This window comes from Oryctolagus cuniculus, chromosome 6, assembly GCF_051225735.1.
Source record: "Oryctolagus cuniculus isolate XC-2025 breed Fujian yellow rabbit chromosome 6, ASM5122573v1, whole genome shotgun sequence".
In the NCBI taxonomy this organism is placed as follows: domain Eukaryota; kingdom Metazoa; phylum Chordata; class Mammalia; order Lagomorpha; family Leporidae; genus Oryctolagus; species Oryctolagus cuniculus.
This window is the reverse complement of record NC_142872.1, coordinates 128,190,719-128,218,192: the sequence shown is the minus strand read 5'-3', so window position 1 is coordinate 128,218,192 and position 27,474 is coordinate 128,190,719. Positions and strand designations below refer to the sequence as shown.

At 41.8% G+C, this 27,474-nt stretch overlaps 1 protein-coding gene across 14 annotated transcripts in view; it reads left to right on the top strand.

Annotated features, from left to right (window-relative positions):
* The window catches only part of UBR5 (ubiquitin protein ligase E3 component n-recognin 5), a 158,638-nt gene that overhangs the window by 84,460 nt on the left and 46,704 nt on the right, over positions 1–27,474 (top strand). For 9 of the 14 annotated variants that reach the window (XR_016236561.1, XM_070075377.2, XM_070075376.2 and 6 more), the window contains 18 exons: positions 493–609; positions 693–803; positions 1,957–2,111; positions 2,803–2,920; positions 7,490–7,674; positions 9,748–9,857; positions 11,993–12,105; positions 13,283–13,426; positions 13,515–13,626; positions 13,867–14,021; positions 14,278–14,475; positions 18,776–18,986; positions 20,053–20,179; positions 24,045–24,196; positions 24,627–24,722; positions 25,084–25,207; positions 25,903–26,000; positions 27,128–27,276. Coding sequence is in view for 13 of the 14 variants with exons in the window: in XM_070075377.2 (XP_069931478.1) it covers positions 493–609; positions 693–803; positions 1,957–2,111; positions 2,803–2,920; positions 7,490–7,674; positions 9,748–9,857; positions 11,993–12,105; positions 13,283–13,426; positions 13,515–13,626; positions 13,867–14,021; positions 14,278–14,475; positions 18,776–18,986; positions 20,053–20,179; positions 24,045–24,196; positions 24,627–24,722; positions 25,084–25,207; positions 25,903–26,000; positions 27,128–27,276 (2,475 nt within the window). In the remaining variant the exon portion in view is untranslated. Of the gene's footprint in view, positions 1–492; positions 610–692; positions 804–1,956; positions 2,112–2,802; positions 2,921–7,489; positions 7,675–9,747; positions 9,858–11,992; positions 12,106–13,282; positions 13,427–13,514; positions 13,627–13,866; positions 14,022–14,277; positions 14,476–18,775; positions 18,987–20,052; positions 20,180–21,754; positions 21,965–24,044; positions 24,197–24,626; positions 24,723–25,083; positions 25,208–25,902; positions 26,001–27,127; positions 27,277–27,474 lie in introns of those variants that run through there. The other 5 variants (XM_070075375.2, XM_089336422.1, XM_051844681.3 and 2 more) reach the window with 3 other exon arrangements.

Genomic DNA, 27,474 nt, shown 5'->3' with positions numbered 1-27,474 from the left:
AGAACATGGGCCATCTTCCATGGCCTTTCCAGGTGCATTCGCAGGGAGCTGGACTTGCAATTAGGGCAGCCAGAAGCAGCACTCTGATATGGGGTGCTGGCCTTGCAAGTGGCAGTTCCCAACACCGGCCCCTAAGCCGCCCCATATTGGACGGCCTCATTTGAGTTCTGGCTATTCAGTGTACAATCTACCTTCTCGCTGATGCACCTGGAGGCAGCAATGATAGCCTAAATGACACCCACGTGGAGGACCCATATGGAGCTCCCAGCCCCTGACTTTGGCTTGTCTTATACCTGGCTGTTGTGGACACTTGGAAGCGAACCAGAAGACGGAAAATCTCAATCTCCCTCGCTCTTATTCTGTTTCAGGACAATAAAATCTTTTTAAAAACTCCCACATTCCTTGTTTGTAAATAAATAAATGCCATGTGTGTTTAGATCAGGGAGTTGGCAGTTTTTATATTTATAACATTGTGTCATTTTTACTTTTTAGGATGGAACAAAATTCATCTGTATTGGGGCCCTGTATTCAGAGCTTCTGGCTGTTAGTAGTAAAGGAGAACTTTATCAATGGAAGTGGAGTGAGTCGGAGCCTTACAGAAACGCCCAGGTATTTTATTATGTCGGTCTTGCATTGAGTAGCTTCTACATATCTGCATACAGAACAGTAATCATTTTTTTATGCTTTCAAAGAATCCTTCATTACATCATCCACGAGCGACCTTTTTGGGGTTAACCAATGAAAAGATAGTCCTCCTGTCTGCAAATAGCATAAGAGCAACTGTAGCTACAGAGAGTAACAAGGTATGAAACACTTTGCATTGGTAACATTTCATGCTTAAATTCCTGATTTTCGTTCTACTCTTGCCCCTTTTCCATATTTTCATTTTTTTTCTTTCCGCCTAACTAGATCCATAAATACAAAGTGTCTCAAGCCTTAGTAGACTAATTCAGTGTATATTTTTTTTTGTTGACTAGTTTATACTATAATCCAGTGCTACAAGTAGTTTTCCTTTTAGGAGATGCAAAAGCATTTAGTAAGGTACTGAGAAAGGCAAGGATGCTAAGAAGTTGTGAAATACAGAGGGAGAGACTATGAGTGGTATATCTCAGTTTTCAGTGAGGCTTCGGAACCCACAGTTAGTGCTGGTGGTGGATCTTACCGCAAGGAAGGTTTCTCAGCAGGGAATGCTTGTATGTGTGTAGAGAGGTGCTTTGAGTAGCAGAATATGAACTGGAGAAGGTCGTCCCTAAGTGCTTTACAGAGAGGGACATTTCATTTTGGAGCAGGATAACTTTATTTATTTATTTATTTATTTATTTTTTAATTTTTTTGACAGGCAGAGTGGACAGTGAGAGAGAGAGAGACAAAGAGAAAGGTCTTCCTTTTGCCGTTGGTTCACCCTCCAATGGCCGCCGCAGCCGGCGCGCCATGCTGATCTGATGGCAGGAGCTAGGTGCTTCTCCTGGTCTCCCATGGGGTGCAGGGCCCAAGCACTTGGGCCATCCTCCACTGCACTCCCGGGCCACAGCAGAGAGCTGGCCTGGAAGAGGGGCAACCGGGACAGAATCCGGCGCCCCGACCGGGGCTAGAACCCCGTGTGCCGGCGCCACAAGGCAGAGGATTAGCCTAGTGAGCCGCGGCGCCAGCCCGCAGGATAACTTTAAAGAGACCTAGAAGACAAATTTATGAAACTCATTTCAAAATTCTTGGAGGAAGTATTCACTTTGGCTAATGCCTTAAAGATGGCCCTAGACATTATTTCAGTGACTGCTATTCTGATTTATTTTTGTGAAGAAAATATTCTAGTTGTATTAAGAACATATTCTGAAATACTTCCCTTTGTTCAGAAAATTTTAAATTTTAAATTGAGTGTATATGCCTTGCCCTAGTTTTGACCATAGTCCTTTTAGAAAGGTCAGTTACCTTTGAATAACCTAATATTTTATTTTTCAGGTTGCTACATGGGTGGATGAAACTTTAAGTTCTGTGGCTTCTAAATTGGAGCACACTGCTCAGACATACTCAGAGCTTCAGGGGGAGCGGATAGTTTCTTTACATGGCTGTGCTCTGTACACCTGCGCCCAGCTGGAGAACAGCTTGTACTGGTGGTGAGTGCGTAGGCAGGGGGGCTTCTTCTCTGGGGATGTTCTGTGCACAGACGTGCTGTGCATGGCAGACGTGAGATACTGCTTAACAGAGAGGCAAATTGCAAAGTAAATTAAAAAAATTTACTTGTAAATTTATAGAAGTAATACATACATAGTGACTAATCATTGCATTTTATAAAACTATGAAGTGGAATAAAAGTAGAGTCTTAAAACTCAAAGATACTGATTGTTAGTATTTGGGAGTGGTATTCTTATTCTTCTACATAATCATATTTTGCTTTTACATAATTTGAATAGGTTGTAGGTTGTTTTCTCATTGTATGAAAATTGTTTGCCTTATTTAATTATAGCTTTACCATTAGAAGGTGTCTTGATTTATCTCTGATCTTGAGTCTGTATTTGCAGAGTAATATATGGGGGGGTCTATTAAAATATGACTTGGAAGAAAGATATCAATTGATACTTTTTTAATTCTAATTCTAAAGGTTTATTAAAACTGTATCCAGTTATTTGTTAAACTTATGCCAAAGTTTCAATTGAGGGTAATTGCACATCTTAATACTGTGTGGCCAACATATTAGAGAAAGAATACTACTCATGCTTAAATGACAATATGTGTAATTTCATATGTTTTTAAAGATACTGATTTAAATATGCTGCTTATTTGATGACTTTATGTTTTTCTTTTCAGGGGTGTAGTCCCTTTTAGTCAAAGGAAAAAAATGTTAGAGAAAGCGAGAGCAAAAAATAAGAAGCCTAAATCCAGTGCTGGTATTTCCTCAATGCCGAACATTACTGTCGGTACCCAGGTAAGTAATTAGAATCGAGCCTGTTATCTCAAGGGCCGTTATTTCACTCCAGAATCATTTTCTTGGCATAGCATTGTGATGCGGTGGGTCAAGTCACCATTTGTGATGCCTGCATCCCATGTCAGAGTGCCTGGGATGCAGTCCTGCTCTAGTTCCCAGCAGGTTCCTGCTCGTACTTCAAGGCAACATTTGATAGCCAAGTCCTTGGGTTTGGGTTCTTGCCACCTGCCTGGGTGTCTTGGCTTCTGACTTTGATTTGGCCCAGCCCCAGCTATTGCGGGCATTTGGGGAGTAAACCAGTGGATGGAAGAGATCTCCCTCTCTTCTCTGTTTTTTCCTCTTTCTGTGTCGCTCTGCCTTTCACATGAAATCAAGAAGTAAAACTGAAAAATCAATTTCTCCATCTGTGAGTAATTTCATGGATGAGCATCATTTGATGGACCAACTTCCCATAGTGTAAATGTGCTTTTTTGGCCCCAAGATTATGTTTACTTGAAAGAGTTACAGAGAAGTCTTCCATCCAATGGCTCAATCCCCAAGTGGCAGAAGTGGCGAGGGCTGAGCCAGGCTGAAACAAGGAGCTTCATTTGGGTTTCCTACATGGGTAGCAGGGGCACAAGCACTTGGGCCGCCTTCCACTGCCTTTCACAGGCCATTAGCACGGAGCTGGATTGGAAGTGGAGCAGCCAGGACATAACACTGGCCCCCTCATTCTTTTTATAGATTGTTGCCCATTGTTTAGGTTTCCTGTGGGGTGCATCTCCTCTGTTTGTCTGGTTTTCAGAATCGTTTGAAGGGGCTGGAGCAGTGGGATAGTGCATTAAACTGATGTCTGCAGTCCCGGCTGTTCCACTTCTGATCCTGCTCCCTGCTAATGTGATTGGGAGAACAGTGGAGGATGGCCCAAGTGACTGGACTCCTGCAATCCTGTGGCAGACCCAGTACAAGCTCCTGGCTCCTAGCTTCTGCCTGGGCTTTAGCCCTGGCCATTGTAGCCATTTCAGGAGTGAACTAGTGGATGGAAGATCTGTCTGTCTTTCCGTCTCTCTGTATCATTCTGATTTTCAAATAAATACATTTTTAAAAGAATAAAAATGAATCATTTGGTACTTTACCAATGCATTCTGGAGCTACCCTTGCCTGAAAGATTGTTTTCTTTTGTTTGGTCCTTGGACTAGACCTACTCAGTGTATTTAACAGGTATTTCAGGGGAGTTGAATCATCTGAGGTTTGGAGGAAGGATTGTCATTATGAAGCAGGAGATGGGGATCTTCCATTGCTGGTTTTTTGTCTGGGTTTTTTTGGTTCTGAGATAGTTTTAATCTCATAAAGATACGTTATGGAAGGAGATTTTTTTTTTTCAACTTAAGTTTTTGGAATAATATTTTTAGCTTTATAGTTAAAGGCTTAATGGTCCTACTAAATAAAGATCAACAAATAAAGAGTTAAAATACCATAATCCAGCAGGAAGATAGGCAAGGATTGAAGATGATTCTGTAGTACTCTGAGTGCTTAAAGTGTCTAGAGACTCCTGCCAGCTCCCTGACACCTATTCTTCTTAGTTACTGCTAGGTGTGATGCTGCATGGCCTTCGTAGGGACTTTGGTCACAGTAATGTATGGACAACAGATTACAGCAGACAGAATCCAGCTGTCTTCTGTTAAAGCAGTTGTTAGATTTGCAAAAATGTAAATATGCCACTTTTCTCATTTTTTGAAAATTATTTTTCTGAAAACGTGTTTGTATTAATATGGGCTTCTGTTTCTTAAGTATGTAAGAATTTCTCACCTTTACTAGTACATTTAATCAGTTTTAACTTACAGATTATTCAAACTAGTTGTGGCCCACATAGTCACAAGAATTTTGAGAAACTTAAATAGTACTCAATGATGAGAATGAGTCCTGAGAAAGAGAACTGTCATTACTGTTTATTGTTTATCTTCATGATTAAAGTTGATGCTTGTATTCGTTATAGCAACTGTATTCATTATAGCAACTGCTATAAAGAATGTTTAAGAATTTCAAAGTCATTGAAAGTTAGACAATTGCTAGCTTTCATTGCATAATGTGCTAATTTCCTCATGCAGTGTTTTGAGTTCAGGATTTTTCTCATCACCTTAAGGCAGTATTATTTGTTTCCTGCATCTGAACTTGTTAGTTACTATCTGAGCTGCAGTTTCCAAACCCAGTTTAGGTGTACATATTCCTCTTTGTGGCACTGGTTGTTGGTTGGTTTAGTCCCCTTCACGGTTGTCTTGTTCTTACTCTTTTATTGGTCTTCTGATTAGAAAGTTCTCAGTCACTTTGTGCTGTTCTGCATTGTTGTGCTGGTTCAGTTATTTATGTGACCTGTGTTGCCCAGGACTTGTACTGTGCCTCTGTTTGCACCCTCCTGTCTCTTTCCTCTTCTCACTTTTTTTCTTTTCTCACTGCTGCTCTTTCTACTTCTCTCCTCTGGGTACTTCTCTTTTCCTATTTAGTTCAAATCCTAATTTCTGTTGTCAAAGTTTCTTGTCAGCTGGACTCGTATTATAGTAGGATGGCATAGCAGCTAACTTATTAGCAGGTGGGATTGCATTACTGTATGAAGAGACGTTAGAAAACAAAAACATGCTGAAGAAAAGCTTGCAATAAAATATATTGGTATTGGGGCTGGTGCTGTGGCATATATGGGTAAAGCCTCTGCCTGCAGTGCCAGCATCCCACATGGTGCTGCTTCAAGCCTTGGCTACTCCACTTCCAATCCAACTCCCTGTTAATGGCCTGGGAAAAGCAGCAGAAAATGCCCAAGTGCTTTGGCCCTGCCACCCACATGGGAGACCCTGATGAAGCTCCTGGCTTCTGCCTGGTTCTACCCTGGCCATTTCAGCCACTTGGGGAATGAACCAGAGGATGAACTATCTCTGTCGTCGTTCCCCCCCCCGCCACGAACTCTGATTTTCAAATAAATAAATCTTAAAAAAAATTTTTTTGGTGTTAAATTGGTGAAAGCATATTAAAATTCTTGGATGGAGAACTAAGATTTTGTTTTAAAGCTGTAGAAAACTGGAGGTCTCAGGAAAATGTTCCTGTGTTAATATCAGAAAGAACTGTTGGTCAGCTACACCTACATTCACAGATTGGTGTGAATACACACACACACACACACACACACATTTAAAGATTTTATTTATTTGAGCAATAGAGTTATGGACAAAGAGGGAGAGACAGAAAGGTCTTCCATCCACTTGTTCACTTCACAAATGATGGCAGTGGTTGGAGCTGAATGCATCCAAAGCCAGGAGCCAGGAGCTTGGCTCTTGGGCCAGGCAGTGGCCCAAGCACTAGGGCCATCTTCCACTGCTTTTCCAGGCCATTAGCAGAGGATTGGAAGTGAAGCAGCGGAGACTTGAACCAGCGCCCGTATGGGATGCTGGTGCCACAGGTGGAGGCATAGCCTACGACACCACAATGCTGACATCTCTCTCTCTCTCTCTCTCTCTCTCTCTCTCTCTCTCTTTTTTAAAGATTTATTTTACTTATTTGAAAGGGAGATAGAGAGATGTCTTCCATCCACAGCATCACTGGCAGTGGCTTTACCTGCTATGCTACAATGCCAGCACCCACACTCCCCCCCACCCCTGCCCTGTGCACTTTTATGATTTATTTATTTATTTGAAAGGCAGAGTTACAGAGAGGCAGAGGCAGAAATACCTTCCATCTGCTGGCTTGCTCCCCAAACGGCTGCAGCAGCTGGAGCTGGGCCGATTTGAATGCAAGATCCCGCAGCTTCTTCCGGGTCTCCCACATGGTGCAGGGCGCAAGGGCTCAGCCATCTTCTATTGCTTTCTCAGGCACTTTAGCAGGAGCTGGCTTGGAAATGGAGCAGCCGGGACTCTAGTTTAAATGTATTGCTATCTGCTTGTGTTTCCAGTATTTATAAGCCACAATAAAAACTGTAACCTTCATATATGCCACTGGTCAAGTGTAATGTAATAATTTGTTAATGAACAGAATGCCAGTAGTATTGGGCTATTGGAGAGATCAAAAGAGATCCCCAGAAATCATGTTCCTATTTCATATGGCACGGTGGTTGGTATGTTTGGTAATAGCATCTGACAGGCAATTGGTTTTCAGAGGATGGTCTGAAGTTACTCCGTGGCAGAATTCCTAACAGTAATGTTTATATTTTCTTTGTTCATTTAAAAGAAAAATTATAATATCCACAAAGCTTTTGGTTAGTAAAAAACAAGACTCTGGGGGAAATAAACATTGATAGAAATGAAGTTGTAGAACCCTTATAATAGCATCATGAATTTTAAAAGAGTAATTTCAGATTACAGGAAATGAAGTGTAATTGAAGCTAATGATAAATTTTGAGCAGGTAGCTGAAATTATTCCCACTCATGAACTTCAGGACTGTGCTTTCTTGACAGAGCTCTAAGTCAGTGTTTTCAGCCTAACTGATGGTAAGACTGTCTGGGAAAGCCAGGAAGCAGTACTTGCATGTATTGCATTGTCATGCAGCTGAAAGAATCGAGTTTGGTTTAAAGTGACTTCAACTTGGTGGTGATTTTCTTTGTTTGCTAGGTATGCTTAAGAAATAATCCTCTTTATCATGCCGGAGCAGTTGCATTTTCGATTAGCGCTGGAATTCCTAAAGTTGGTGTTTTAATGGAGTCAGTTTGGAATATGAATGATAGCTGTAGATTTCAACTTAGATCTCCTGAGAGCTTGAAAAGCATGGAAAAAGCTAGCAAAACTACGGAAACTAAGTAAGTACTTTCTCCTAACTAATCGTGTGTTTATGTCAGTATCTTATTTGATCTGTATGGGATTAATAAAGGAAGACTTAGAAGTGTACAGTGACAGAATTTGGGAATTGCTAAGTTTTTGCCATTTTCAGCTTGCTTAATATTTGTGTGAGGGTGCTTTGAAAGGTTTGTGGGAAAATGAAATTAAAAGATGCTGTGGGATCCACCACGTTTGTATAGCAGCACTGTTCACAGTAGCCAAGATGCAGACTTGGCCAAGGTGTGAATAATCAGAGGAATGGATAAAGAAAATGTGTTTTACACACACACACACACACACACACACACACACTGGAATATTATTCAGTTATAAAAAAAGAATGAACTCTTGCATTTGCAACAAAATTCTTAGAGCTGGAAGATGTCATGTTGAGTGTCATAAACCAGACACAGAACGACAAATACGTGGTGTTCTCCCTTACATACAGAAGCAAAAATTGGCTGAATGAAGAAAGTTCAACATTCTGAACACAGAATGTTGTTAACTTAGAGGCTTGGTGGGATGGGAAGGATAAAGAGTTTGGTTTTAAAAAAAAAAAAAACAAAAACAAAAAAATGGAGAGGTTGGGATTGTGGTTCGGTTTGTTAAGCTACATCCCGGATCTGGCTTCCTGTTAATGCACCTGGGATGGCAGCAGAGGATAACCCAAGTGCTTGGGCCCTTGCCATCCATGTAGCAACCTGATGGAGTGCCTGGCTACTGGCTTTGGCCTGGCCCAGCCCTGGTTATTGTGGCAATTTTGGGAGTTAACCATAGGTGATAGATCTCTGTCTTTGTTTCTCTCTCTTTCTACCTGCCTTTCTAATAAATAAATCTTTTAAAAAGAAAAATCATTGAAGCTGGGTATGGTTCATTAATTGTGACAAATATACTAATATGGAAAGTTAAAAGGGAAAATGGAGTGAGGGTATATGGGAACTCGACAGAGTACCACCTCAGAATTTTTGTTTCGTAAATTTTTTTTTTTTTTTTTTTTTTTTTTTTTTTTGACAGGCAGAGTGGACAGTGAGAGAGAGAGACAGAGAGAGAAAGGTCTTCCTTTGCCGTTGGTTCACCCTCCAATGGCCGCCGCTGCAGCCGGCGCACCGCGCTGATCTGATGGCAGGAGCCAGGAGCCAGGTGCTTTTCCTGGTCTCCCATGGGGTGCAGGGCCCAAGCACCTGGGCCATCCTCCACTGCACTCCCTGGCCATAGCAGAGAGCTGGCCTGGAAGAGGGGCAACCGGGACAGAATCCGACGCCCCGACCGGGACTAGAACCCGGTGTGCAGGCGCCGCAAGGTGGAGGATTAGCCTATTGAGCCACGGCACCGGCCTGTTTCGTAAATTTAAAGTCAGTAATTAAAAATGTTTTTAATAGAAAAGATAATGTGAAGCAAGGCATTTGGGGCGGTGGTTAAGATGCCACTTGGGTTGTCTGCAACTTATGTCATAGTGCCTGGGTTCAGGCCTCTGCTCTGCTTCCTGTTCCAGCTTCCTGCTAATGCATATCCTGGCAGGCAGCTGGTGATCACTCGAGGATTTGACACTGACGTGACAGACCTGGATGGAGTTCTGAGCTCCTAGCTTCAGTGTGACCCAGCCCTGCTATTGTGGGCATGAGAAGCAAAGCAGCTGATGAGATCTCTCTCTCTCTCTCTCTGCCTTTCAAAAATAATTAATAAATAAAAATACCAGATTATTTGTTTCAGAATGAAATGAATAACAAATTTGTAATTTAGTTTTCTAGCTAAAAACAAATTGCTGCCTTGTGATAAATTATTTTTTTTTTTTACCATTTGTAGAATTTTGTATAGTTGCTATACGTAATTTCATATTTAAGATTTATTTATTTATTTGAAAGGCAGAGAGAGAGAAGAGAGAGATTGCTCTTCCATCTGCTGGTTCACTCCCCAAATGGACGCAATGGCCAGGACTAGGCCACACTGAAGCCAGGAGCTTCTTCCAGTTCTCCCATGTGGGTGCAAGGCCCTAGTACCTGGGCCATCTTTCACTGCTTTCGTGAATATAAGGAGAATCTTCTTTCTTCTCTTAGGCCTGAAAGTAAGCAGGAGCCAGTGAAAACGGAAATGGGTCCTCCCCCGTCTCCAGCATCCACGTGCAGTGATGCCTCCTCCATTGCCAGCAGCGCCTCAATGCCATACAGTAAGTTTTATGTGAAGTTCGTGGTGCCCGAATCAGAGCCCAAGAGCTATGTTCAGTTTGTTTCTTGCTTGAGGCAGCTCTTAGCGTCTGAAAAATCCTTTTTATATAAGTTTCTAGTAGATTTTTTGTACAGCTTTATTTAAATTAAAAAGTAGTTTGTACAGTGTTGACTATAATATCTAAACTTCATGGCAGTGGTAGAAGGAAATGACCTGCCTCTAGGTAGAGTACCTGTCCCCCTGCCCACCCCGCCCCCCCCCCCCCCCCGAGACTCTTACACACATTGGTTACAGCGTGGCTGCAACTTGTGCGCAGATTTGTAGAGTTTGTAAACCTAGACTCACTATTGTACCATGGAGCTGAAGTTTTGATTTTATAGTGTAGTTTGTTTATTTATTTATTTATTATATTTATTTATTTATTTTTTTGACAGGCAGAGTGGACAGTGAGAGAGAGACAGAGAGAAAGGTCTTCCTTTGCCGTTGGTTCACCCTCCAGTGGCCGCCGCGGCCGGCGCACTGCGGCTGGCGCACTGCGCTGATCCAAAGGCAGGAGCCAGGTACTTATCCTGGTCTCCCATGGGGTGCAGGGCCCAAGCACTTGGGCCATCCTCCACTGCACTCCCTGGCCACAGTAGAGAGCTGGTCTGGAAGAGGGGCAACCGGGACAGAATCTGGCGCCCCGACCGGGACTAGAACCCGATGTGTCGGCACCGCAAGGCGGAGGATTAGCCTGTTGAATCACGGCGCCGGCTCAGTTTATTTATTTATTTTTAAAAGGGAAAGAGGAATGGAGGGTGGGAGGTGGGGAGAGAGAGAGAGAGGTCTTCCATCCTCTGGTTCACTCCCCAGATTCCACAACAGCTGAGCCTGGACCAGGCTGAAACTAGAAGGCTAGAACTCAGTCTGGGTTTTCCATAAGGGGGCAGAGGCCCAAGCACTTGGACCATCTTCTGCTGCTTTTCCTAGGCCATTAGCAGGGTGCTGGATCAGAAGAGGAGCAGCCTAGACTCTAACTTGTGCCCATATGGGTTGCCAGAATCGCCGATAGAGGCTTTACCCACTATTCCATAATCCACCCACTAGAGTAGTTATTTTACAGCTGAGGAAATTTAAAATTAAACTTCAACAGCTACATTATAGTTTTTATTTATTTATTTATTTGAAAGGCAGAGTTACAGAGAGGCAGAGGCACAGAGAGAAAGGTATTCCATCTGTTGGTTCACTCCCCAGATGGGTGCAGTAGCCGGCCAGAGCTGGGCTGATCTGAAGCTAGGAGCCAGGAGATTCTTTTGGGTCTCCCACACAGGTGCAGGTTTGGGCCATTCTCCACTGCTTTCCCAGGCCATAGCAGAGAGCTGGATCTGAAGTGGAGCAGCCAGGACTCAAACTGGCGCCCATATGGGATGCTGGCACTGCAGGAGGTGGTTTCACCCGCTATGCTGCAGCACCGGCCCCACATGATAGTCTTTGAGGACATAGAACAGCCTATCAAGTCCTCTTTTTTAAGCCTTGGTTTGGTCACCCTAAGTTTTGAGTCCAAAATACATGTGTATTTCTTGTTTGTAGTGATGTTAGTGTAGGAAGGCATTAACAGTTGTAGTTTCTTTCCTGTGAATTTATTTGAAGTAGAAGTTGGTCATAAACCAGCGCCGTGGCTCACTAGGCTAATCCTCTGTCTTGCGGCGCCGGCACACCGGGTTCTAGTCCCGGTCGGGGCGCCGGATTCTGTCCCGGTTGCCTCTCTTCCAGGCCAGCTCTCTGCTGTGGCCAGGGAGTGCAGTGGAGGATGGCCCAACTGCTTGGGCCCTACACCCACATGGGAGACCAGGAGGAAGCACCTGGCTCCTGGCTTCTGATCAGCGTGATGCGCTGGCTACGGTGGCCATTGGAGGGTGAACCAACGGCAAAAGGAAGACCTTTCTCTCTGTCTCTCTCACTGTCGACTCCGCCTGTCAAAAAAAAAAAAAGAAGTTGGTCATAAAACTCCAGAAAGCAGTCATTCATGACATTTTTATCTAGAAGCCTCAGTTATGTATTCCTTTAAAAATGAGCGATTTTCATATATGTAGATGAAATCTATAAAGTCTCTTTCACGTTTTCTTTTTGGTACTTACCATTTTGTTGTTGTCTAAGAACGCCGCCGGTCGACCCCTGCCCCGAAAGAGGAGGAAAAGGTGAACGAAGAGCAGTGGTCTCTTCGTGAGGTCGTCTTTGTGGAAGATGTTAAGAATGTTCCTGTTGGCAAGGTTTGTTCCAAATATCTGCTGCTATACTGGTTATGCCAGCATTCGTGGTCGGTGCGTGGTGTGAGCCCTGTCTTCCTGGGCTGTTTTCTATGTATCGGCTTCAGCGGCTTCTTCGGTTCCATCCCTGAATCAGATGCATCTCTGCTCTGTCTCTCTTCTGTGCCCGAGAGATGAAGAGATGATGTTCCTCACTGAGCTTGTGTGGCTTTTATCATAACAAGAACTCAGACGTGTTACTGTGGAGTCATTGCACATTTACTGAAAAGTTGCATGGAGATACATAATCTTTTGATGATTCATCCTTAATGCTGAAAGAACTTAGTAGTTTGGTTACACAGCCTTGCATTTCCCCCTCTCCTCCTGAAGAGGGTTTGTCCTGGAGTCCGAGTAGGTGGAGGCCGTCACTGTAGTGTCCTTCATTTCACTTTCTCTCCATGCAGTACCGAGTAAACCCACAGCTGTAGGATATCTGCGAACTAAAGGTTTTTCCTGATGCTCTTTAGTGTCCAAAACTTGACGGTCTTCTGTATATAATTGAAGCAAAGGGCCGGAGCGCCATACTGAATGGTTTATAAAGGCCTTTGTCATACAGCACGCCATCTGATTAACTGCAGTGTATAATTATGGTTAAGTGTTTTCTTCTGAGAAGCTTACACTGGCTCCAGATTAGAAGTGTTGATGTTTGGACAAAGAGTGCGGGACTGAGATCCCCGGGTGTCAAGTCCTGTGTGTATGTGGTGTTTACATGTATTAAACTGGAATAACATCACAGACCTTCTCAGCCACGTTCACTTAATTTCAGATTCTCAATAGCCACTGAGGGCTGCTGCTTACTGTAGTGGATGGCGCTGATAACTGTCACACAGTGTCACACAGTATGGCTAGTAATGAGGGAAGGTGGGAGATGTTCTTGGGTCATGTTTGAATTTTTCAGTTGATTGCTAAACATTCATAGACTGTATTGGCTGCATGAGTTGGTTTTTCTCTGAATATAGACATCAACAGCAAAGCTTTAATGAGTCTGTCCAGGTTAATTTTATAACCTGGTTATCACTGAAGAAACATTCTCTTAAGGAGTTAAACACCTTTTAAGTTAAGCTAGTTCATTGAAGAGATTTTGTATGTTGATTTCATATAAGCTGTTGTTACTACTCAATGTATGTGCCCGTACTTCTAGGTGTTAAAAGTGGACGGTGCCTATGTTGCTGTGAAGTTTCCAGGAACATCCAGCAACACAACCTGTCAGAGCAGCTCCGGTCCCGACGCCGACCCTTCGTCTCTCCTGCAGGATTGCAGGTTACTGAGAATTGATGAACTGCAGGTGGGTGTGCAGAGCCACTGAGCAGGTAAACGTGGGGCTGACTCCTTGAATGTGTTCACTAAGAGTCAGTTTCTTTTTTGTCATACAGGTTGTCAAAACTGGAGGAACGCCAAAAGTTCCGGACTGTTTCCAAAGGACGCCTAAAAAGCTTTGCATACCTGAAAAAACAGAAATATTAGCAGTGAATGTAGATTCCAAAGGTGAAGATTTAAGTTTTACCAGTGTCCCTTCTCTGTACCACACTCACTGCCCAGGCAGGAAATGGGAGTAGGGCCAAGTGTTCGGGCAGTGACAGATTTTGTCCTCCTGTGTAAGATTGTGGAAGGAACTGTGTGTGTCTGAATTGACTTACCCTTGTGGCCAGGGCTGTGAGCATCTGCTCAGTACTCGTCCAAGTGACTGACTGTGTAACAGCTTCTATCACTTCTTTCCCCCACAAGGTGTGCATGCTGTTCTGAAGACTGGAAATTGGGTACGCTACTGTATCTTTGATCTGGCTACGGGAAAAGCTGAACAGGAGAATAATTTCCCTACAAGCAGCATCGCCTTCCTTGGTCAGAATGAGAGGAATGTCGCCATTTTCACTGCTGGACAGGTAAAGGCTCATGTTTGCTTGAGAGAAATGCTAGGGAAACACTGTTATCGTTGTGAAGGTTAGGGTTTGTATTTGGTTTGCTTGTTATCAAACTATTAAAGAATGTGGGATATTTAATAGATCCTTATAGTAGGTTTCTTATTTGATCAGTATTACTGACGATTATTACTGGTATCTACTTAGAAAAGTAATATACTGTTGTGAAAATCAGAGTTTTTATATATAGCCAAACTTTATTATTTCCCTCTATGTATAGGAATCTCCTATTATTCTTCGAGATGGAAATGGTACCATCTATCCAATGGCTAAAGATTGCATGGGAGGAATAAGAGATCCTGATTGGCTTGATCTTCCACCTATTAGTAGTCTTGGAATGGGTGTGCATTCTTTAATAAATCTTCCTGCCAATTCAACAATCAAAAAGAAAGCTGCTGTCATCATCATGGCTGTGGAGGTAATTGGAATTCTGAAAGTACATGGCATTCTGATGTAGACGACACTGCTGAAGCATATGGAAACAGTCTCGAGTAGATCCTTCATTGCCCCTTCCTGCCTTCCAAGAGTTACTATTAGTAGTGTGTTAGGATAACAAAACAAACCAGTGAGTATAATGTAGAGTTGGGAGAATGTGTACATTTTTTGATAGGTCCAAGAAGTAGGGATTTTATGTGTCAGTGAGGAGCAGTGGATGAGGCTGGAGAGAGGCACTGTGAGGGGTACCTGTGTGCTAATCCTAAAGGGCCTGACTTTACCCTGAAACCTCAAAGTGGTATAATTTTAAGTAGATAAATGGGAAGATCAGCTTTTTAGAAAAGATCTTCTATAAAGGGTGGGTTTTTAAAAAACAGGTATTGGATAATGGAAATTTAGAGATCTTACAGGTAAGAATAATCCAGGTTAGACAAAAACAATTATCTAGATTGAACTCTTGGAAATTTCAGAGATCTTAAGAATATAGAAGCTATAAAGCTTGGTAACTGGATATCACCAATAAATAAAAGAGTTAAAAAGCTTTTGTCTTGAGGGTGGTTGATTTTAGAGAGGAAATATAGTAGGAGAAACAACTGGTAAGGGAAGAGGATGAGTTTAATTTTTAGTGTGCTGCAGTTGAGTATTTATGAAATATAGAGTTTTCGTTCTCATCATTGAAAGATGTTGGAGCAGTTTGAAGACTGATGTGGTCTTTAAAAGAGCACCTGATGACATGCTGGGTGTACTTAGAGGGACAGGGTGAAATTTCAGAGACAAGTTAGGAAGCTGTTAAAGTAATGTGGGTGAGAGTTGATATGGACTTGGCCCAGTGATGACACTGTAGGTACACTAGATATGTTTTGAAAGTAGAACCAACAGGGTGTGCTGATGGCTACAGGAAGTAATGGCAGTTACAGGAAGTGAGAAGACAAAAGATTTTGAGAGAACGAAGTTGCCATTTCTGAAGATGAGGCCTGTCAGGTGAGGAAAGGTTCAGTAAGTAGGGGGTGGCATCAGAAAGTTGGTTTTAGACTTGTAAAGTTCAGGCTTTCAGCCAAAGAGGACATGAGAGAGAAAAAGATAGATACCTGAGTCTAAAAGCCAGGAGGGGGAAATAGACATGGGGCTGTTATTTAAAGGATTACACTGAGGATCATCAGTATTGTGGATGAAAGGTCCAAGGACTGAGCCGTGAGAATACTCGTATCATTTAAGTGTCAGGATGATAACATTTTGAGAACATGCATACAAGATCAAGAAGGGTCATCCATAAGAGTTGGAGGACAGCTGGATTCAGGGGAATTCTAGAAGCCAAATGAGGAGTATGTGTCAAGATGTAGCAATCAGGTATGGTAAGTGATGCTAAAGACTGGATAAACTGGGTACTGAGTACTGACTTGTGGGTTTGACACTATCTCCTTTATTGTTGACAGCGGGCATGAAAGCTTGATTAGTGTGAGGTATGCAGAGAATGGGAGGTGAGGAACTGGAGAATTTTCTATAAAGGGTGGAAATGTAGCATAATAGGGGGACATACACCCCTCAGTAGGTTAGAGGTGGTTAGTAAACTTTGTATTAAAACTTCTTTTCAACGATTTACTTGAAAGACAGAGTGAGGCAGGCCATGGTGTGGATCTCTCATCAGGTTTACTCCCTAAATGTCTGTAACAGCTGGGGCTGGGAGCCTGGCACTCAATCTGGGTCTCCCACATACATGTCACAGACCCAACTGCTTAAGCCATCACCTGCTGCCTCCCAGGGTGCTCATTACAGGAAGCTGGAATTGAGAGCACAGCCGAGACTCCTGCCATCACTCTGGTGTGGGATGTGGGCACTTCCCAAGTCTGCACCCCACAGCAGTGCTTGCCCCTGTGTGGAGCTGCACCCAAAGTAAGACTGACTGCAGGTGTTCCTGAGAGCTCCTGAGTTGTTGTTTGTAGACATATTTTCGTACATCTGGGATTATAATCTAGACTGACAGTTCCAAACCACAGGGGGCAAGGACAAGGAGATGACTGTGATCTGAACTTGACCCCTAGAAATAGTCTTCCACTCATTAACATCATAGAGTTTGATATTTTAGAATCCAGACTTTCAGTTGCTTGTGAAAAATGAGACCTGGTAAAAGTAGGCCCCCTTATACCCACCTCATGAAAACATTAGACTCCGGCTTTTCCATCCTGTTTGTATTCGCTCAAGTTCATTGCAGTCCCTATGACCTGCAGTTTGTTGCTGAGTCATTTTGTTGCCATTTATTGTAGGGCTTGTTTTGCCCACAGCCTCCCTCTCCCGTTTTTGTTACTTCAAAGTTGGGCATTTGATTGTGTGACACCTGCACTTAATCAGCCCAGTAAGGATAGACAGCCAGCATGTCTGTGTACCTCAGAGACTAGTACTTACCACACAGTAGACACAAGACATTTTTTACTTAACTCTGTGCCCTTTGCTGTAAGAATAAATGACAAGTACAGCGTACAACCCAGCTAAAAGTGATACTGCTATCTGTAGTGTGAAAATCTATGCATCACCTTGTAGGCTGGAGCTGAGAGCTTCCTGTAGAATGGCTGCTTCTAACCCTGAAAACAGTCTATATTGTCTCAGTGTGCAACACACTCTCTTTATTTTAGTTGCCTTTGAAAATATTGGACCTTTGTTCTTTAGAGAGACTTTGACATATCTTCTTTATGAATGTTGTATAAATATAAATTTCCACATTTGCAAAGTTAGTATCATGTGGCCCACATGAACTCTGGAGCTGTTAGGTTATCTCAGATCCAAAATGGCCTAGCTCCCATGTGGTAGGGAGTGGAAATGTTTTCTTATGGAGGCGCCCCCCTGACTCCCCCTCCCCCGCCCAAGCCTACCCAGTTTTATCTCTTCCTTCCCTTAAGGAGGACAAGTTATTCAAATGCTTGCTTGCTTGCTTGCTTTATTTATTTATTTGAAAGAGTTACACAGAGAGAGGAGAGGCAGAGACAGAGAGGTCTTCCATCCACTGGTTCACTCCCCAATTGGCTGCTACAGCGGGAGCTGCGCCAATCCGAAGCCAGGAGCCAGGAGCTTATTCTGGGTCTCCCACATGGTTGCAAGGACCCAAGGACTTGGGCCATCTTCTACTGCTTTCCCAGAGCTGGACTGGAAGTGGAGGACTTGAACCGGTGCCCATATGGGATGCTGGCACTGCAGGCAGCAGCTTTACCCACTACGCCACAGCGGCCCCTCAAATGGATTTTTCTTTCTTTCTTTTTTTTTTTTTTTAAAAAGATTTATTTATTTAACGTGAAAGTCAGTTAGAGAAGGAGAGGCAAAGAGTGAGAGAGAGAGGTCTTTCATTCACTGGTTCACTCCCCAGATGGCCACAACAGCCAGAGCTGTGCCGATCCAAAGCCAGGAACCAGGGGCCCAAGGACTTGGGGCATCTTCTGCTGCTCTCTCAGGCCATAGCAGAGAGCTGGATTGGAAGTGGAGCAGTTGGGACTGGAATCAGGACCCATATGATGCCGGCACTGCAGGTGGCTGCTTTACCTGCTATACCACAGTGCCGGCCCCAAATGCATTTTTCTTCTTTTAGTACTCACTCTTTTCCTATTTTTCCTATCTGCTTTTTTTTTTTTAAGTTCTTGCTTTGAGTTTATAATGAGCAAGTTTGTATTATAAAGCATGCTTAATCATCAGTGCATTGAGTTCTTAAAGTACTTTTGACCTTCTTAGTACGTTCATGTTTGGAACTGACGAATGTGTCCTAGAAATACCTTGATGACATGTTTTATAATGATGTGTTTATTAATGACGTGTTCTATAAATACTTTATCTGTTGACAGGTAAGTACCTGTCACCTTTGAGAATTACACTTGTCATGATTCCTGGGAAGTTGAGAGGTTTGGTTTTCATGTACTTAAGTATAGCGTGACCTTTGAGAGCATAAGAGAATGATGGCAAGCCTGCAATAAAATTTGTACTCTGTTAGTTGGCTAGCAGTGTTAATAGAACTCTGAAATTCTAATTTGGTGGTTATATGTTGAGAACCAGCGATCAGCAAACCATGGCCTAAAGGCCAGCTCCAGCCGCTCCTATGCATGATGCTTTGTGTATCGCTGCTGCCTTCCTGCTGGGCCGTTCTTCAAGGGCCCTCACACTGAACTCCTTTTGCCAGGCCAGCCTGAAATCGCATCTTCTTATGTGCAGATCTGATTCTATGAGTGTCTCGTCAAGGAGAACTTTCGTAATGTGCTATTAATTCACTGAAGGTCGTGCCCCCCCCCCCCCCCTTTGTCTGAGCACAGAAACAAACCTTGATGCAGCACATCCTCCGCTGTGACTACGAGGCCTGTCGGCAGTACCTTGTGAATCTGGAGCAAGCCCTTCTTTTAGAGCAGAACCTGCAGATGCTGCAGACCTTCATCAGCCACAGATGTGACGGGAACCGGAACATTCTGCACGCTTGTGTGTCGGTTTGCTTTCCAACCAGCAATAAGGAAACTAAAGAAGAAGAGGGTAAGATTAGGAAGACTTTAAAAGAGTTTTAGTCAATTTCTAAAATAAAGAAGAGCAAGTTACCATAAAGAAGGTGTGTGATTTTGTGAGATGTTCAGATTTTGGCTTTCTCAGAAGGTAAAATTGCCTGAACTCTTGTCCGATGGGTATGTAGGAGCAACAGAATTTCTCATCAGTGTGTTTTTATTTATTGTATAATTCTTTTATATATTTTAATTTTTAGAGTTTATTGATTCATTTATGTATTTGAAAGAGTGACAGAGAGAGAGAGGTCTCGCATACACTAGTTCATTCACCAAATGGCTGCAGGAGCAGAGCTGGACCTAAAGGCAGAACTTGGTCCCAGTCCTCCACATGCATAGCAGGAACCCAACTGTTGAGCCATCACCCACTGCTACCCAGGCCCATTAGCAGGAAGTTGGATTGGAAGTAGAATAGCTAGGACTCAAATCAGCACTCTGATATGGGATGCAAACATCCCAAGCTGTGGCTTAGCCCATAACCCACTGTCCTACAACATCAGTTCCCACTGTACTCAACAATCTTATTTTTGACCCATGGAGATGGGAAAATAAGGTAGAATAAGGAAATAAATCATATGTTGAAGGTCATAATTCACCTTTTTTTTTTTTTAAGATTTATTTATTTGATAGAGAAAGTTATCTTCCATTCACTGGTTCGCTCCTCAAATAGCTGCAATGGCTGCAGCTGGGCCGATCTGAAACCAGGAGCCAGGAGCTTCCTTCGGGTCTCCCACACGGGTGCAGAGACCAAGACCATCTTCTGCTGCATTCCCAGGCCTTAACTGAGAGCTGGATGGGAAGTGGAGGAGCCAGGACTTGAACCAGTGGCCATATGGGATTCTAGCACTGTAGGTGGAGTCTATAGTACAGTGCCGACCTCCACGCTGTCTTAAGTCTGGTTCTCAGTAGGAAGAGTGAAGCAACTGGTTATCTAGTATGTGAATTAGAGCACTAGCATATGTACAAATTGCATTTGGTAATCCTGTACATACTTGCTACTTCTGAAGCTTAAATTGATCCTAATTTTTTCTCTTATCTTTCAGAAGCAGAGCGCTCTGAAAGAAATACATTTGCAGAACGGCTTTCTGCGGTTGAGGCCATTGCTAATGCAATATCAGTTGTTTCAAGTAATGGCCCAGGTAGTCGGGCTGGATCATCAAGCAGCCGAAGGTAATGTGATTTTTACCAGGAAAGTTTAATTGGAGGAAACAAAAAACACTCAAGTACAGAAAGCAGTGTCTCTCTTTACCTATCTTCTGCATGAATTGATAGGTTGTCCTTCTTTGTTTGGGTTTTGGCTTCTTCCAGTAACACCATGGGAAAAGTACCTGATGATAACTAACTTCAATTTAAATCTAGAACAGTAGGCTCTAAAACTCTTGAAAAGTTGAGATTACTTACACAGGTAGTTCAAATTTGATTCTTTCAGTGTGTTCTTAGTTCATCATCATTCTTGCTTCTTAGAAAGCTATTTTCTTTCATTTTTGAGGAACAGGTAATATAATAATGGATAGACCCTCTATCTTTTATTTTCAGATTGCTTATTGAGGTCAGTTTCTCAGATTTCTTAATCATCTGGGATGAAATGAAAGGCTGGTGATGTGTGTTATGAATGTTTGGTGTTTTAAATTTTCTGAGTTGTGAGAAGCACAAACCTTTATAACACGTTATGAATTAATAGATGTTTTCACTAGTTGTTGAATATAAATGATTCAGGATATTCTCTCTCTGTAGGAAAAAGCACACTTACCGTAGACAGAGGAAAGACAAAATTCTTTGCTGCTGTCTGATCATTCATGGAAGCCCTGCGCATGTGTGCTTATGTGCTAGGTCGTAAATTCTGTCTGAAGACCCTCCTTGCCTATTTTGTGTTCCATACTCATCTTTCCCTTTAGAAGTTATTATTCTTAAGTTGGCACAAAGAAGGCTTCCAAGTTGATAGCTTCCCAGGTTCAAAAACATCCTGAAGTTTTTGATAACTCTTATCTTTATGGGTGACTGAACTTTAATTAAAAAAAAAAAAAGACGTAATGTAAACTATACAAAATGGAAATTATCACTAGGCAGGCAAAGTGGTCAAAAATGGAAAGCAACTTTAAATTCATCATGAAGAAATTAGTGTCTGGATTATTTCAGGTATTTCATTTCCTCAGGGAAATTACAGGTGCAAATCAAGTTGGACTCTGATATGCTTGGTCCAATGCCAGTGCTGCCATCTCTTTTTTTCATGTCAGGATTATTTTGAAGGCAAAGACTAAAAGGAGCTTCAAGAGTGGGTGATGCGTCGCTCACAGAAATAATTTGCTGAGTAAGCTCCTTTGAGGAATTTGCCGAAGATTTCACTGCAGTGCTCTTAACCAGTTCAAACTCAGGGCTGCCGATTGAACAGATGAAAGCACAGGAGTCTTATTACCACGCCGGGCAGTAGGAAGTGCACAGACTCTCTTCACTGAAGTGAAACCCTCCTCTAGCCTACCATGGATTGTCTAGGCGATGCCCCTTGATGAGTGTGCAGGCTGGGATTCGTGAGCTGTAAGCTCAAGCTGGTGCAGTTTCAGTATTGAATGGAGCACTGTTAAATGCCTTCCGATGGTGATTTGACTCAGCAGATGTGTTATGTGGCTCGATAGTTCTGAGTCCCGAGGGCAGATTGAGTGGAGAGCTTGACTGATGCATCTGATTGCAGGTGTATGTACTCTAGAGATGTAATCTGGAAGACACATGACCTTCGCTTTTTTGTCACAGTGTTATGTTTGAACATGACTGGATTCTAAGGCTTCTGTAGCATGGATATAACGTGCTTACAAAGAGGAAAGTACATCATCCTTGAATTCTTCCATATTGTCAGAAAATACGATGACTCCAGGCAAGCCTATACGAAGAAATGTCAAAACTCTGAATCTTAGCAGCCAAGGTGGTATCTCCTCAGTATTGTCCTCAGCCATGAGGATCCAGGTGAATCTTCATGAATTGTGTACAGCATCTTGAAGAATAATTTTCTTTTTTGTTTTTTGTTTTTTATTTTTTAAGAATCTGTATGAGGAGCTGGGCATTGTACTTAAAAATGGTCCCAAGACCTAATGAAGAAAAGAGGTTAAGGACAATTTTTAAAATGACAAAGAATGACCCCCTCATTTAATATTGAATTGACTACATGACAGCAACAAAGTTGGGAGCTTGCAAGTTCAAGATGAGACTATGGTCTCAATTTATCTTCATTACTCTTAATCTACTTTAAGTTAGAGGTTGGAAAGGAGCCCACATATGTTTGATTTGTCCGGTGCAGTGTTACAAACTCTTTAATTTGAATGCCTTTCCATGAGCAGGTTTGCCTCTAATTTGCCACTACTCCATATTTCTTACACCTGACTACCCTGTACTCATTTATTTTACCTTTCTGACCCAGTAGGCATTGACTGTGGGACCCTGGTGTAAGCATTTATTTTCAAGTGATTCACAGTGCCTCCCAATTATTGCTGATTTTCCCCCCTCTGTGCTTTGAGTACTATGACACATTAGGATACCAATGTCTCTGTCGAGCTTAATTAGAGCTATGTGGGAGCATCACAGTGTGAATAGGCACTGTGGGGTGTGCTGTTCCTGGTAAGATGCTCCCCTTTTTCTCTGAGTGACACCTTTGGACAGGGAAGTAACCTTGACTGAAGCAGTGTCCCCTGCTCTCGTCCACATTATAAACTCTTACACGCAAGATTTCTCAAATGGGAAAAAGAAGACATTGATAATATAAAAGAATGATCTGTAGGTATCTTTAATAGTACTGGAGTAGCTAATATATTATTTGAGATATTAAAATTTACTTTGCAGAATCTTCTAGAGTGTTTCTATTCCAAAAAGTACTTCGTAACTAAGACTTATGAAATGGATGCATTCCTACAAGTAGCCTCTAAGAGAGTGTTTTGTGAATACATAAAGGAGTTTTTTCCTACAAAATTGAAAGTGTATTGATATGGGAAAACACGTTTACACTTAGCTTAATTAATGATTACTGCCACTAGAAATTCAAGTGTTAATAAAATCTTATACACATATTATGCTCACCTAGTAAGATGTTAGGTCTTAACGTACAAAGATGTCATGTCTTTGGAATTAAGTCTGCAAGGGAGAATATGGTCCCTTATGCGCTGTCTAGCCCTTCAAATTGAGTGTTCTTACACATTTAGAAGCTCTAAAATTGTGGCTAAGTGAAGGGATTTGCCTTATGTGCTGTCTCTTAATTGCTGTTAGTTCTAAATACGTTAATTTTGTAGCTTTTGTGAGCTTTTATTCAGAGGGATAGATTTTCGTATGGGTAGCTACTAGTTCCCCTAGCAAGGTCTCTGTGTGTGATTATTTCTTTTTTCTCTTTAGTGATGTACACACTGTACAATAGTGTTTTTTAAATAGCAATAGGAAAAAACATGCCCAGACAATCTAATGACATATTCTACAAGCTCTAGTTTTCATTCAGTAATTTCTTGGGGATGAAAGTTGTACTGTTTGAAAATAAATTTTTTTGTATAAAAAAAAGAATCGAAATTGGTCTTTGTTTTAAAAATATTCATGATGTGGATCTTAGTTCAGTTTTTGAGATCACAGAAAAGGGTTGAGAGGTTAACTTCGTTTTGTGCTAATCAGTATGTTTACTGATGTCGATTATTAAACTTCATTCTCACTGATTATGGAAAGGGGACAGAAAACTTTGTTTTAATGTTCAGCTGTTCATATGTCTGTACTGTATGAAAGATTATTTCTAATCTTATCTCATTGCAACTTTTGTTCCCTGTGCTTAAAGTTTGTGTGGGAGCTTAATAAAGTGGTTTTATTGGTAAACTGGGTGCTGTAGTAACCCCAGTTTCATTTCTATCCCTCACTGACTTACTCTGTGATTCCAGAATTGGCATTTGTACTTCACTTCCCTTGCCTGGAGTGTCTGTTTGTAGAACATACTTTGATCTTCTCAGATGAGAAGTTTCTGTACACCTGTCAGTACATGTGCACGTGGTAGTGAGCTCTGATTCTGTCCGTGTTCTTCTAGTTTGAGATTACGGGAAATGATGAGGCGATCGTTGAGAGCTGCTGGTCTGGGTAGACATGAAGCTGGCGCCTCCTCCAGTGACCATCAGGATCCAGTGTCACCACCCATAGCTCCCCCTAGCTGGGTTCCTGACCCTCCTGCCATGGATCCTGGTAAGATCTCTTTCATCTTGTTTGTAACCAAGTGGCAAGGTTATGAGAGAAAAGAAGTGGAACATTTTAATGCTCTATTTAGAAATTTGAAGTGTTTGGAAGTAGTATGATAAATTATTTTATAAACGTTTGATAGTAGGAGTTTATATTTTAAATTTTAAATTCTAGAAACTTCATCAGGCACCTCTCTCACTGAAATGTTTTATCCTGGAAAGAAGCTAGAGAGTCCCTTTATTAGCAATACATCAAGCTAAGTCAATAATTTGCTTAGTGGATTCCTTCTCTTGGAGTTTGGGAGAGAGATGTTCACTTTGAGCATCTGTCCAGTTTGACCTTGGCTGCAGAGCAGAGCCTTAAGGCCATTTGAAAGCACATGCTAGAGCTATGTTGCCTATAATGATGTGCATCCTGCTGTTCTGTTTACTGAAAGATGGTGACATTGATTTTATCCTGGCCCCCGCTGTGGGATCTCTTACCACAGCAGCAACTGGCACTGGTCAAGGACCCAGCACCTCCACCCTTCCAGGTAAGAATCTCTACTCTCTTGTCTGGGCATTTGGAAGGAAGAAGGACACACTTTGGATACAGGGTTCTGTGGATCTGCACTGTTTCTGGAGGAGACTTTGCTTTGCTTGAAAAGCATATAATTATCTGAATTATCTTCCGTATGTCAGTGGAAATGTGCGGTATGTATGTACAGGTTTAGAAATGAGTTGAGATTGTACAGTGTTACTGTTACTGTATTTATAGTCTTTGTATTGAAGTGAGTTTATTAATAACGTTAGAGTTTCACTGGTGGTTCTTTGCCTGGTGTATTAATCTGGATAGTCTTTTAGTCTGCCATGTTCACCCTTGTTTTCATACTGAATGGATCTGCTTGTTTACAGGGCCTTCCGCAGAGCCATCTGTAGTAGAATCCAAGGATCGGAAAGCAAATGCACATTTTATATTAAAATTGTTATGTGACAGTGCAGTTCTGCAGCCCTATCTACGGGAACTCCTCTCTGCTAAGTAAGACTTCATATACTTTGCAATAGGAAGATTTAACTTAGTGACTTTTAGTGTTATATATAGTTATATATGGATGACAGTTAGATGAATTTAAAGTAATATACTGGAATATAATATTCCATGCCCTTGGCTGCTTCACTCTCTGAGATGCCACCTTTGTCCTCCTCTTCCACTTCTTCCTCTTATTTTTTTTTAAAACATTTTATTTTATTAAAAATTTTATTTTATTTTATTGACAGAGAGGTAGAGACAGAGAAATCTTACATATGCTGCTTCACTTTCCAAAATGGATGCAACAGCTGGGTCTCTGACTAAAACAACTTAGTTTTTTGTTTCATCATGAATATTTATGTCTTTGACAGTCAAAAGGGACATAATAATTAATACATGGATTTTTTTAAAGATTTATTTATTTAAAAGAGTTACACAAAGAGGGAGAGACAGATCTTCCGTCTGCTAGTTCACTCCCAAAACAGCTGCAACGGGCCAGAGCTGGGCTGGGCTGAAGCCTGGGTCTCCCACGTGGTTGTGGGGGCCCAATCCCAGGTGCAGCAGGGAGCTGGACTGGAAGTGGAAGCAGTCAGGCTGCCAGCCACACCCCTGTGGGATGCTGGTGTCATAGGTGGTGGCTTAATGTGCTGCACCACAAGGCCTGCCCCTGTAATTAATATTTTTATGTACAATTCTCATTTCAGGGATGCAAGAGGGATGACTCCGTTTATGTCGGCTGTAAGTGGCAGAGCTTATCCTGCTGCAATTACCATCTTAGAAACAGCCCAGAAAATCGCCAAAGGTAAATTACTTCAAGTCCTGAATGAGTTGCTTATTTTTCAGTTTGATTAGGTTGTCTTTTGTACACGTAGTAGTGTAATTATTCAAGTTAACTTCCATATGTAAATGATTAAACTGATTGGAAACTGATTATCAAGATAATTCTTGCGTCTGCAAAATTCATCATGTGTTTATAATTTTCTCAAGTATATTATATCTTCTATCTTTCCATCAGAAAACAACCGGTATGAATTTCTTGAAAGTATTTTTTTAAAAAGCTTAAAATACCTTGAAAATAAAAGATGGCTTCTTGATAGAACCTTGTAACTGCTTAATCGGTGGTAGTGATAAAAGCTTATAGAAATAATAGGCAAATGTCTTGTAGTTATTTCTGACTTGGAATTTCTGCTCAGTAGAAAGCATTAAGGAATATCTGTTCCTGCCATCCAGTGTTTAGATTAAAGTAGTTATTTTTAAAAACATTATTGATACATCTTTTCTTTTTAAGATGTAGTTATTTATTTGAAAGGCAGAGTTACAGAGAGAGAGAGAGAGAGACAGAGAGACAGAGAGAAAGATCTTGTATTCGCTTGTTCACTCACCAAATGGCTGCAACAGCCAGGGCTGGGCCAGGCCAGAGCCAGGAACATCTTCCCAGCCTCCCACATAGGTGCAGGGCCCCAAGGATTTGGACCATCTTCCACTGCTTTCCCAGGCATATTAGCAGAGTTGGATCAGAAGTAGAGGAACTGGGACTCTAATTGGCACCTATATGGGATGCTGGTGCCTCAGGTGACAGCTTTACCTGCTGTATCATGGCACTGGCGCCCAGTATTTCTTTTCTGAGATGAATTGTAGTTTGGTAACTAGAACTAGAACTTGAGTTCTCATTGCTCAGTGCTAAGGATTCAGATGGCTGATGTGTGGTGTGTGTGTACTGCCATCATATGGGCTTTGCCTTATTTACTTGGCTCCAGAATTGCCTGGGTTTCCTTGTACATTGACTTTGCCTTTATATATCAAATTTTTTTTACATCTATAGTAGTTTCTGGTTTATATATCAAGAGTTTTCTATTTGAGAAAAATAGTATATGGTCATGATTAAGTCCTTTCCTAATAGATAAACTCCTGTATTCTTCATCTTTTTAGCCGAAGTGTCCTCAAGTGAAAAAGAGGAAGATGTGTTTATGGGAATGGTTTGTCCATCGGGTACCAACCCTGATGACTCTCCTTTATATGTCTTGTGTTGTAATGACACCTGTAGTTTTACATGGACTGGAGCAGAGCACATCAACCAGGTAAAGTACTTTATATTTCCTTGTTTCTGTGTCATCTTCAGGTTTTATTTTTCCCTTTGGCCATCACTAGAGTTACAGTTTACAACTCTGCTATAAGTCTGATATTTCCTTTTATGGCATCATAACATTCTCTGCTGTTAATTTTGATTGAATTTCTAACTTGATTGCCAAATTAAATATGACACATTTTGTAAATCA